The sequence below is a fragment of the Cherax quadricarinatus genome, chromosome 4 (genome assembly GCF_038502225.1).
Source record: "Cherax quadricarinatus isolate ZL_2023a chromosome 4, ASM3850222v1, whole genome shotgun sequence".
Lineage (NCBI taxonomy): Eukaryota > Metazoa > Arthropoda > Malacostraca > Decapoda > Parastacidae > Cherax > Cherax quadricarinatus.
The window spans coordinates 42,936,453-42,949,889 of NC_091295.1; the positions used below are offsets into that span (position 1 = coordinate 42,936,453).

The following is a 13,437-nucleotide window of genomic DNA, read 5'->3' on the forward strand; positions in this document are numbered from 1 at the left end:
GGGGGGGGGAGGAGGAGGGGAAGGGATAGCAGGAGCTAGACTGACCCTACCTTAACAAGCAGCCGGCAGTCAAACTATCACTTTCGGGGTGGGGGAAAAAGGCGGGAATAGCGGGAGCTTGACTTACCCTACCTTAACAAGTAGCCGGCAATGAAACTATCACTTTCGGGGAGGGGGAAAAAAGGCGGGAATAGCGGGAGCTTGACTTACCCTACCTTAACAAGTAGCCGGCAATGAAACTATTGTTACTATATACTCCCTCGCTACTCCTATCTATTGAACTTTTCCCTCACACTCCCCCTTACCAAGACTTATAGTCAAGGAGTATAAGAAGAATAGGCGAGGAAAAAGTTCTAACATGTGGAAGTTGCGTAAGGCAACAAATCTTCTACTGACTGTCACGACTTAACCAGTGAGAGAAGTAATTGGATGAACCATTGATATACACAATATGGAACTTAAAAGCCTTGAGTGCCAATGTCCACCTCAAGAGGCGACTGTTGGTTCCCTTAAAAGTTTCTAGGTATATTAAAGGTTTGTGGTCCGTTTCTAAAATGAATTCTTTTCCCAGCAAATAAAATTTAAGTTTGGAGATACCCCACACAAGGGCTAAACATTCCTTTTCTATTGTGGAGTATCTTGTTTCTGTGGGAAGGAGTTTCCGGCTTAGGAAGCATACAGGGAAGGGAGTACCATCATGGTATTGTAGTAACACCGCACCTAAGCCAGTATTGGAGGCATCAGTTCTTAAGCAAAATGTTTTATTAATATCTGGAATCTTAAAGATAGGGTCTTTCGAAAAGATACTTTTAATCTCATTAAATTTTTCCCGAGCTACGTCGGAAAGTTCAAGAGGTTCCTTCACAGATTTTTTAAGGAAGTCAGATAAGATGCCTGTAAGATCAGTAAGGTTCGGGATAAACCGTGCAAAAAAATTTACAGAACCAAGAAAGCTACGCATGAGCTTCTTGGTTTTGGGGAATTTAAATTCTAATAAAGCTTTGATCTTACTGGGGAGAGGCTGCAGACAGTTATTAGAAAGTATCAGTCCAAGATATCTAATCTTGTTATACCCAAGGAAGCATTTCTTCGGCTTGGCAGTGAGGCCATGTGAGCGTAACCTACGCAAAACTGATGTTAATGTTTGGATATGTTCGCCCCACGTGGATGTCATTACGTAAATGTTATCAAAATAAACTGAAACATTTGGCATATTACCCAAGACCTTTCTCATCAGTCTCACGTAGGTAGCACAGGCAGTTACCAAACCGAAGGGAATAGTTCTATATTGCATCAGTCCTTGGTGTGTAGGAAAAGCGGTGTACTGCTTAGAAGAAGAATCTAACATTACTTGATGATATGCCTGCGCAATATCAATCTCTGAAAAGAAGGAAGAGTCACAAAATTTGTGTAGATCGCTATCTATTAAGGGCATAGGCTCAGCATCCCACCGAGTTATAGCATTAAGGCCTCTGAAGTCAATAGCAAGTCTATATGAATTATCCTCCTTCTTAACCACGACAACTGGCGAACAATATGAAGATACTGAAGGTTCAGTGATCTTTAGTTTTAATAATTTGTCTACCTCTCGGTCAAATGCATCCCTAAGGTGAACTGGAACTGGGTATAATTTTCGTTTGATAGGATTGTCCGTCACTAAGTCAATCTTATGGACTACCGTGGAGGTAACACCTGGAATATCAGTAAAGACGTCTGAAAAGTTACTCACACATTGAAGTAGTTCATGTCTCTTAAGGTCATCCAAGGATTCATTAATATTAATGTTGGTTGCGTCCGAGGGGTCAAGAGTCACCAAGTCATGTAGTTCTTCATCATAGTCTGAGTTAGAGGTGTCAATTACGCACACTTTACATTCTTCAGTTGTCTTATCAAGTTCGTGTGGAAAAACTAAGTCAAAGTTATTAAGGAAGTTAACCGAATTTCTTCTGTAATATTTCTTAAGGATGTTGATATGATAAAGCTTAGGTTTCCCCTTGACTTCTATGAGGTAATCAACTTTCTCACAAATTTTTAATACTTTATATGGACCTTTCCATGCTACTAATAATTTATTTGACTTGATCGGCAAAAGTACCAGAACTTCATCCCCTACTTTAAAACTTCTCCTCTGACTTTTGGAGTCAAAATAGGTTTTGTACTGGTCCATTGACAAACTTAAGTTTTTCGAAACTATGTCAGAGGTCTCCTCAAGTTTCGATCTAAGGTCAAGGAGAAACTGGTAAGAAGACTGAACCTCAGCATTTACCTCCTCATTAGTCCATAAGTCATGAAGGATGGACAATGGGCCTCTGGCCCGTCTACCATAGAGAAGTTCAAAAGGTGAAAACCCCAAAGAGTCACTGGGAACTTCCCTCATGGCAAACAAAGCACAGGGTAGGTAACGATGCCACTCCTTAGGTTTAAGGGAGCAAAGTTTCCTTAAAATGGACTTGAGAATCGAATGCTGGCGCTCAATCCTTCCATTACAGCTGGGATGATAGGGTGTGGTGAAGAGAGGCTTCACTCCCAGAAGTTGGTATAGATGTTGCATTAAGTCAGATGTGAATTGTGTCCCACGGTCAGACAAAATTTCTCTAGGGATGCCCACTCTGGAGAAGATGGACAAAAGGGCTTCAGCCACCTCTGTAGTGGTTATGGTCTTTAAGGGTATGGCTTCAGGGAAACTCGAAGCATAATCAACTAATGTTAATATATATCTATGTCCCCCAGATGAAAGTGGAGATAAAGGACCAACGATGTCAATAGCTACTCTTTCGAACGGTACCGTAAAGACAGGCATTTTGACCATAGGTACTCGCCTGGTACCTCGGGAGGATGACAGTTGGCAAACTTTACACGATCTACAATAGGTAGTGACATCTGAGGACATTTTTGGCCAAAAATAGGTTTCCCTAATTTTATTTAAGGTTTTACGATGCGAGAAATGTCCGGCCACTGGCATTTCATGAGCCATTTTAAGAACAGTCTCTCTGCATTGACTTGGAACAACTAAGATGGAATAGTCTGTCTCATCTGAATTTAATTTGAATACTGACTTGTACAAGATACCTTTTATATATTCAAATTTATATGAAAAGTTTTTCCTTTTGATAACTTGATTTTGTTTAGCGGCATTATGGCAATTCTGAAGAGAAGGGCAATTACGTTGTAAATTGACAAAAGAGTCCTTTGATATATCTAAAGGCTTGAAGTCAGGGAAAATCAAAGGATAGACAGTAGGAGAAGCCTGGGCTTTGGTCTGAGCCCTAGTCAAGACATTTATAGTATCGGAGGTGATATCTTCACTTTCATCTAACAAGTGAACCGGTGATCCTACTTTCTCGCTTTCGAGAGTAGCATCACTGGTTTTTAATCCCACATGAATATCGCGAGACATTGTCTCATCTGAACTTTCGAGGGGCTTCTCTGACTCTACAGGAAGAGGATCTGAAACACTTATATCCATCTTTGGTGATGAAAGGTCAACCTCAAAAGGAAGAAGGGCACCTTCTACATTACCTATTAGTACGGAGCAAGAAGTGATGGGAGCTAGTACGGCTTCAGACCAACCTGTGAACCATTTAGACCTAATGTAACAACGGATGGTAGGAAAAGTGTCTGTACGGCCCAAGTAGTCTGAAAGTATAGCAGAGGAATGAGTTTCTTTAAGATTAGGGAACAGCTTATCAGAAATGACTATACATGTGCATCCAGTGTCTCGTAAAATGGTTGATACATTAAGTCCATTAACTGTTCCTGAACAGAAGGGTGCTTGGTTATTACAGTCTTTAAAACATCTTCCAACTTTTTGAACCTTCTTAGAAGGACAATCTGGACGTTTATGTCCCTTAACACTACACAAATGACAAACAGGAATAAAAGGAGTCATTTTACTTTCAACTAGAGGTTTTGATTTCTTAAGGTCTGATGAACCCTTGCCCTTAGGGTTCGATCCCTTTAGGTTTTTATAGGAATTGTGAGCCTCAGCATACAGGTCAGCAGCCTCAGCAACTTCCTCAGCTTTAATCAGGTTACGTTCTCTGATGAATGTTCTTATCTGGTGAGGAAGAGCTGTCAGGAACTTGTCAGCAACCATGAAGTCTCGAAGAGATTCATAACTGTGATCAATTCCTGAACTCTCTATCCAAAAGTCGAACAAACGAAAGAGTGTTACCTGTAACTGCTGAAAGTTCTGGCCAGGCTGTAAGGTGGCATACCTGAAATCTTTCCTGTAAGAATTTGTGGTTTTTTGATATGCTTTAAGGATTGCCTTCTTCAGTAGGTTATAATTACATATATCCTGTGACAAAGTTGCATAGATATTCAAAGCTGTACCAGAAAATAACATTCCTAACCTGGTAGCACAGGTGTCAGCAGGCCATTCACAGAGGGTAGCGATATTTTCGAACCTGATAATGTATGAAGTTATGTCTTCCCCCTCTGTGAAGGGAGGTAAATTAGGTGTTGGAATATGTGCACTAGCTGCACGTTGTTCCATTACTCCTTCATCTAATTGCTGTTGTGAGAAAGTTAACTTTTTATTCTCCAATTCAAGGCGAGCTTGGTGGAGCTCGCGATCCTTTTCTCTCTCCCTTAACTCATATTCTCTATCCTTTGCTCTTTCCTCAAGTTCCCTTAATTTATCTTGTTCCTCACGTACTTTAGCTCTTTCCTCACGATCAAGTCTATCACGCTCTTTTTTGTCTTCTCTTTCGATTCTCAATCTCTCCTTTTCCTCTTCTCTTTCGATTCTCTCTCTCTCTCCTTTTCAATTCTTTCCTGGATTTTAGCACTAATGAAAGATTCTAAATTTTTCCCTGTTATTCCTAACTTCCAGCGTTCATCCAAAACTGGTATTCCTCCATGCTTGCAAGAATAACTTAAACTATCAGGGGAAATGAAACGGGTATTAAAGAAAACGGAGGGTTCAATTTCTGCTCCGTTCAAACTGTAAATAAACCAGAGGGCTCGATCCCTGCTTCAATTAAACAATATGTATTAATTAAAACGAAGGGTTCTATGCCGGCTCCGAGCAAACACTAAGTAGAATGGGGTCCCTTGACCATCCAATCTTCTCACCAACAAATCAAGAGTGTCCAACGACAGTTCCCTTGATAAAATAAAGAGCTCAATGAAACAAATTGTCACTGGAAAATCTCGGGTCCCTAAAGTCTAATCCTCCAAAGTGTTTCAAACTCACAAGAAAGGTGGCAGAATTAACTATTATATCCTGCCTGACTTGACTTACAATAAACTGAGACTATAACAATCACCAAATCTTTTAAATACCTGTACCGTAGTCCTACCATAGAGAATGATTACTCATGGCTGGTGGTAACCGTCTGTGGTATGCAGCGTTGAAGTTCCAATGGTAGATTCGAGATGGAATTGAATCTTGATTCTGTCGAGTTGTATCCTGGCAAGGTCGCCACTTGTGAAGGCTTACTCAGCCCTGTAACAACTTCAGACAGTATTACCAAGGCTGGCTCCTCCTCAGGAAAATTAGTGAATAGAAAAAGAAATAATACTCAAATAACCCGCACATAAAAGACAGAAGCTTACGACGACGTTTCGGTCCGACTTGGACCATTGACAAAGTCACACAGTGTGACTTTGTCAATGGTCCAAGTCGGACCGAAACGTCGTCGTAAGCTTCTGTCTTTTATGTGCGGGTTATTTGAGTATCGTTCCAGTCACGGTATTGTGCCTTTTTGTTATTTATAAAAAGAAATAATAACAGACAAACATAAACACTTTATTATACAGAAAATATAAAACACTTAAATATGAAATATTAATCCTACATTAAAAAAAATTGAAAAATGAAAAATATAAATGAAAAATGAATTCAACGCTAATATATATAGGGGTGTCTGGTGTTGGTGACACTGAGTGTTGAAATCGTAGCCGTTGCCGATGATGGGGGGGGGTCGCAGGTGTTGGTTACGACCCACTGGCTAGTTCTTCACAGAATAGCCTTGAGTATAATATCCCGATGACAGGAAAGCAGGTCCTTTACCACTGCAATGATGAGGGGTTACGTCCTGCAATTTCTTACAAGTGCACAGGTAATTAAATCCAAAAAGGGGAAGTCTCAGGACGTTAGTCCATCTCCGCCAGTTCTTCTCGTTGATTGACAGGTGACCCTCTCTGTCATCCAAGCTGAAAAGATAGACAGGTTACCCACTGCTTAAATAATCACTCTCCATGATAAGTACAATACCTAAAAGATGTGGTGATTATTACAACAGTCAACATAGAGCAAGGCTGAAAAGACTAAGTTTATTATTGGTCAAAAGTGAAGCTTTAAACCCATAAATCCACTAGAATACAAGGCAGTCATGTACTTACAGTAGTGCTGGGAGCTGTGAGTCTAGTGATTACTGTTTGGACCAGAGCCCCACACGTCACCTTTCGGGGGGGGAGGGGAAGGAGGAGGGGAAGGGACAGCGGGAGCTAGACTGACCCTACCTTAACAAGCAGCCGGCAGTCAAACTATCACTTTCGGGGTGGGGAAAAAAGGCGGGAATAGCTGGAGCTTGACTTACCCTACCTTAACAAGTAGCCGGCAATGAAACTATCACTTTCGGGGTGGGAGAAAAAGGCGGGAATAGCGGGAGCTTGACTTACCCTACCTTAACAAGTAGCCGGCAGTGAAACTATTGTTACTATATACTCCCTCGCTACTCCTATCTATTGAACTTTTCCCTCACAATCGTAAAGACAATAATAATGAAAATGAAGTTAAAAATAATAATAATAATAATAATAATAATAATAATAATAATAATAATAATATTAATAATAATTATTATTATTATTATTATTATTATTATTATTTTTATTATTATTATTATTATTATTATTATTATTATTATTATTATTATTATTATTATTATTATTATTATTATTTCGTTAATATACTGTTATTATTATTAATTTAAAACTTTCAGAATCATGCCACAAAAGTTACAAAATATTTTAAAAAAGCATGTAAGATTAACTCAGTGATGGGTAGTGACCAATTTATATAGTAAAGCCTCCGTGATCGTCCAGTGATCCAGCAATGGTACAGGATTCCAACCATGCTTATTCTGGAAGCGAAATGTCATGTATTCAATAATCACCGATTTGAAGTGCACTTGTTTTCATTGTTGTTGTGATTTTCTGTATAAATGTCAATTATTATCATTTTTATAATAATAATAATAATAATAATAATAATAATAATAATAATAATAATTAAAAATAAATAATAATAAATAATGATAATAATAATAATAATAATAATAATAATAATAATAATAATAATAATAATAATAATAATTAAAAATAAATAATAATAATAATATATTAATAATAATAATAATAATAATAATAATAATAATAATAATAATAATAATAATAATAATAATAATAATTAATAATAATAATAATAATAATGATAATAATAATAATAATAATAATAATAATAATAATAATAATAATAATAATAAAGAATAATTATATTTTCCCTCGTATCTATGTATCACCATGTTCTTTATTACTGACTCGATATATTTCACATTGTCATCAACTCATTTGCTCTCTGTACATCTTCATATAAAAGATCTCCTTGAACTAGATTTTTTCCTTACCTCTCTGAATGTCTCAATATATGAGTATCTCCCCCTAGACGTTTTGCATTATCTTCCTGTATGTCCCACTGAATATCTTCTTGTTTGAGCTTATAATCGTATCTTTCTGTCTTCCTCAGTTCCCCCACGTCTTCACCTGGCTCTGGGACGGATGCTTCAACCAGATGGTATTAAGGAAGAGATGGATGTGTATTTCCATTGTTCGGTCACTGCTAATCCTAAGGTGTACAAGATCACTTGGTACCATAATGTAAGTATTTTTGGTAATGGTGGTGGTGGTGATGTAGTGGTGAATAGGAGCTTTTTTATATTCATTCAATCGTGATAATTGTCTGAAGTAGTTGTTTGATTGTATCTGGCAGGAAGTTGATTATTGTTTTCGCTCTCTGTCTGTCTGTCTGTCTGTCTGTCTCTGTCTGTCTCTCTCTCTCTCTCTCTCTCTCTCTCTCTCTCTCTCTCTCTCTCTCTCTCTCTCTGTCTCTGTCTGTCTGTCTCTCTCTCTCTCTCTCTCTCTCTCTCTCTCTCTCTCTCTCTCTCTCTCTCTCTCTCTCTGTCTCTCTCTCTGTCTCTCTCTCTCTCTCTCTCTGTCTCTGTCTCTGTCTGTCTCTCTCTCTCTCTCTCTCTCTGTCTCTCTCTCTCTCTCTCTCTCTCTCTCTCTCTCTCTCTCTCTCTCTCTCTCTCTCTCTCTCTCTCTCTCTCTCTCTCTCTCTCTCTCTCTCTCTCTCGTGTCCAACCCAGGTTCCTAGTATCGATTGCTCTTCCACGATACTACCAAAACACTATACCATCACCACCCACCACCGTCTCCATCCAACCACATCACTACCGCCCCCAACACCTCCACCCCAACCACCACTACCACCACCACCACCACGACCTCCACCAGCATCTTCTACCACTTTCAGCCTCATATTACTTGCTCTGGCTTAATTAACACGTTGCCCTAACGGTAAACTTTTCCTAATTACCCAGCCTCGTCTTCCTTCTGCCAAGAATCCAACACCAAATACCGAAGACTAATTCTCACACCTCAGATCTCGGCTAATTACGTGGATCTTCCGCTGATTGAATTCTCACAGACTAACAGGACGTCAATTCCCTTTCTCAATACATTAAGCAATAGATAAGTCGATCAGGCATCCAATTAAAGTGTAATACATGTTGGTCAACGGCACAAACGATCTCACATAAAGACATTGTAATAGAAAATTGTTTGGCTACTGTATATTTCGATCTCCTGTTGAAACCCTCTTCAAGTGAATAAGGTTTGCTGATGACGGGGGCAGTGGTAGACTTAAATATACAGCACTCATAATCTGCCTCTTTCGGTGTATATACATTCAGAGATATACACTTCTCGGTGTATATACAGTAAGAGATACACCATTCTCTGTATATATACATTCAGAAATATACACTTCTCGGTGTATATACAATGAGAGATACACCATTCTCTGTATATATACATTCAGAAATATACAATGAGAGATACACCTTTCTCTGTATATATACAAAGAGAGATACATCCCTCTCGGTGTATATATATAAAGAAATACACACCCCTCAGAATATAAAAGAAAAACTATCTACCTATCAGTTCGTTGCCTCTTCCACCTACATGTTTTGCTTCAGTGTCTCGATATTATTTCGTTTGTCCTGTCCTCCTTAATATTTAATCTTGTTTCGTGATTACTCCCACATGTGTACAAACTAAGGTATCAGTCCTTAAAAAAACTGACAATTAATTACTATTAAACGTAGGGACATTTTTTCGTTAGAGACTTTTAGTGAGAATCAGACATATTTAAATTCTTCAGTAAGGTAGTCAACACTGAAATTTCTAGATACACGGGATTTCATTTTCTGCACATAGGAACTCTGCCTCACGCAAGCAACAACAGACTAATTAACCAGGCGTGACTACGGAGTTAGAGAAGGAATTTTAATCCAGGTCTTTCCCTTGCATCGTAATTTAACTTTACACCAGCAACACGCTCCTCAGTCTGCTAGCAACAATAGTCTGGTCAGACGTGCTTCACGAGACAGCAACTCCAGGGTGGTGTTTTGAATTGGGTTAGAAAGCTTATTTGGCCACGTGGATGGGCCTGAAACACTTGTCCTGGGAATGATGTTGTTCAGCTGTGTTGTGGTGTGTGCATGTGTGTGTGTGTGTGTGTGTGTGTGTGTGTGTGTGTGTGTGTGTGTGTGTGTGTGTGTGTGTGTGTGTGTGTGTGTGTGTGTGTATGTGTGTGTGTGTGTGTGTGTGAACGAGAACACGGAAGATATGAATAAAGATAGGATACGACTCGACCACAGAGATAGAGAAACTTCAAGTGTGCTCAGCAGAGTTCTCCTCTCTCCCCTGTTCCGGTAGAACAAGGAGGTGCACCAGGACGCCTCTGGAGGGGTGCTGGTGTCTGACGACCACCTGGTGCTGCAGAAGATCAAGCGACGCTGGAGTGGTACCTACGTCTGCAAGGCTTCCAACGTCGTGGGAGACTCCGCCTCCAACGCCCTCACCATAACAGTGCAGTGTGAGTCATTGTTTTACGTTCAGGAGGGAGCCTGGTAATGAGGGATTTAATGTTTATCTTTTTGAAAGGGTAACTGGAAAAAAGGGATTAAGGGATACAATGTTTATCTTCCCTAAAGGGGCACTGCAATCAGGGATTCAATGTTCATCATTTTTAAAAGAACACTTTAATGACGATTCAATGTTCATCAATTTGAACGGGACGGTGGAGCGAGGAATTCAATGTTTATTATTTGAATTGGGCATTGAAAAGAGGGAAGCCATGTTTATACTTTCAGAAGAGGACACTGGGACGTGGGATTCAATGTTTATCCTTTTAGAAGGGGAGCCAGAGCATGGGAGATTTTCCAGTAACTCGTGACCGTTTTGCTACTGCTGTTGTCGGGAGATTGCACTCTCCTCGTCTCTGTGTTTTGTAATAGTTGCAGGGTATCTTGCTCTCAGTTCTCTATTTTTTATTTACCTGACTCATAGCTAAGTTGAGAAGGCTATTGTCGTTAAAAAAAAAACACTTTTTTTTTCATATTGCTCCTACTCTCAATGTGTATTTGTTTCTTCTGACTCTCTGTGTCATTCATTTTTTTCCTCCACTGATTTTCCTGTCCCGCCTGTCTGCTTCAAAATGCATGTAAGGCCACTTCAAAGGGTTTCACAATACTCTGTATGTATTACACATTCCTCCATCCTGGCACGATTAGCTTTTGTTGAAGATCCTGGACGGAAACCCAGGTGATTACATCTTCACATCACTTAATTCCACACACTCTCCCCCTTACACTCACACTCTTACATCCACCCACACTCCCTCAAACACACTCGTCCTCACACACATGCACTAACATCCACCAAGTGGGGGAATATTAATTGAATGTCGAGATATAACTGACTCCAGAGCTGTATCGGTATTTACGCAAACATACTTCTCCTATTTACAACATAATGTTTGTTTGCAGACTAAACACCATGTGTTGGTAGGCCAAAAACAAGGCACAGATTTCCTCATTAACAAGCTTACATCTCGTGTGTCAATTAAAGGTAGTCGATAATGTGGGTCCAGATTAATATAATTGTCATTATTATTATTATTATTATTATTATTATTATTATTATTATTATTATTATTATTATTATTATTATTATTATTATTATTATTATTATTATTATAAAGGCATCCTGGCAACTATGTGATGAACAAAGCGTCTGACTCGAAGTGGTTATAGGAGTGATATTCTTATTTATTTATTTTTTTACCCAGCAACATTTCAAAAAATTTCTTAGCCACCTGTACCATCTAAGAGACCTGTGAAGGTATGCATTTCAATATTCTCGGCTCTGAAGATGTGGTTGACAGAAACGAAATCCTTCTTCAGCTGTCTATAGCAATAATAATAATAATAATAATAATAATAATAATAATAATAATAATAATAATAATAATAATAATAATAATAACAATAATATTAATAATAATAATAATAATAAGAAGAAGAAGAAGAAGAAGAGGAAAGAAGAAAATATTAATACTACTATTACTACTACCACTATTACTACTACTACTTATAATAATAATAATAATAATAATAATAATAATAATAATAATAATAATAATAATAATAATAATAATAATAATAGCTCTTTTATCAGATACTGAATATTAAAAACATGTAAAATATAAACTCAATAGCTAAGTACATGCCAAGACCAAATACATTCCAGTGCTAAGTACAAAGGTACGTACTTTAAAGGTATGGGCATAGTAAAGTTCACACCAAAGATAATCTTACTTAACCAAACCAAAATCTAATAAAGCACCATTTAATTTTGATCTTGACGTAAATCATTCGAAAATTCACGTTCTTACTTGTACTGGAAAAGATACGACGTATTTATATGGTGGATTGTATACGCAATAAAGGCTTTCATAAAAGTACAGAGGTAGTAAAGTCTTCCACATACGCACATAGGTAATAAAGTCTACCACAGAACAACATAGATAATAATCTTTTCATTTACTTATCCCGATTCATTACTCCGAGGCGCACGGGTATAATTATCGACACAGCTTTTAGTTCAAGATACTCGGACATCGTTTCACTCAAATAAAGCTCAACCCTAAGCGAAACGTTGCACTATAAAAAGCTGGTTCTCTATATCGATTTTTCGTACCGGTCTCCTGAAGTGGGTGTATTGTTTCATGAAGCATAAGTAACTTTAGCTTAAGTCGGTCTTCCGCTGCCTCTTGAAAAGTTTCCGTAATGGCAATATACAGCAGCTTAATGTAAACAAACGCCCCTCTGACAAAGCAGTAAGCTTGCCATTATATGACCATTATAGCGTAATGTGCACTTCTTCTCTATCAGACTCCGCTGTAAGTGACGCTAATGGCCGTCTGATGGATATTTTGGCCAGGGAGTGGAGTAGGACGAGTGAGGGAGGTGCTGGGCAGGGCAGAATCCTCCTCACTCCCTACTGGGAAGCATCCCTCTCATACCTACCAGCGGAGGTCCAATGTCTTCGTTCCTCCTTCAAAAGTCTCACTAACCGATTTTCCTAAATCTCTTTCATGGATATTACCATTCCAGCAGAGTCATGGCCAAAGCAAGTCACTTGCCTCCACTTTTGCCGATCTAACACGCTTACTTACGACTTTTGAATGTTCAGACAAGTAACTCTTAAACCTTCCTTCACACCGTCCCTCCAGCTCTTCCTCGCGGGTCGCCTACACCACCTATTCACTCCAGATAAATATATTCACATAATCAACCAAACTTTCTAAATGGACAAATTATTTCAGCAGCCCATTCATATGTTTTCAATTATTTAAAAAAAATTTTACCCATACTCCAGCCTTAGTTTTCGTTATTTCCAATGTAATTGATTTCCTTAAGCTCTCTCTGGACTTTTTAGTTTGGGTGAGGAGGAAACCTCAAAAAAATAAACTTGAAAATAGCAGCCAAGGCAGAGGCGGCAAAACGGTCTCTTCACGGTCGCATTTACAATGAAAATGAAAATAAAGGGTCAAGTAACAATACTGAGAAAAGAGAGGAAGTATGTTCCAGCTTCGCTTCATTCATAGCATTACAAGTCAGCTCTTCAGCCATGTCTCTACAGGTAGTTACAAATAAAGAAATAAAGTAATCTTGAAGTTGGTTAACTTGATGCTGCCTGAGCTGTCTGAAGATTAGATTTGGTAAGGTTTATCAGGAAACAGGACAAGTCATATGATGACACGCAGCTGGAGCTTTTGGTCATCTGACCGAGGCCAAG

The 13,437-nt window shown here is 38.6% G+C and overlaps 1 protein-coding gene across 1 annotated transcript in view; it reads left to right on the top strand.

Moving 5' to 3' along the window:
* LOC128684341 (uncharacterized) overlaps positions 1-13,437 on the top strand; it is a 108,003-nt gene that overhangs the window by 76,178 nt on the left and 18,388 nt on the right. Inside the window, exons 7-8 of the mRNA XM_070098222.1 lie at positions 7,757-7,887; positions 10,012-10,171. Of these exons, the coding sequence (XP_069954323.1) occupies positions 7,757-7,887; positions 10,012-10,171 (291 nt within the window). The remainder of the gene's footprint in view (positions 1-7,756; positions 7,888-10,011; positions 10,172-13,437) is intronic.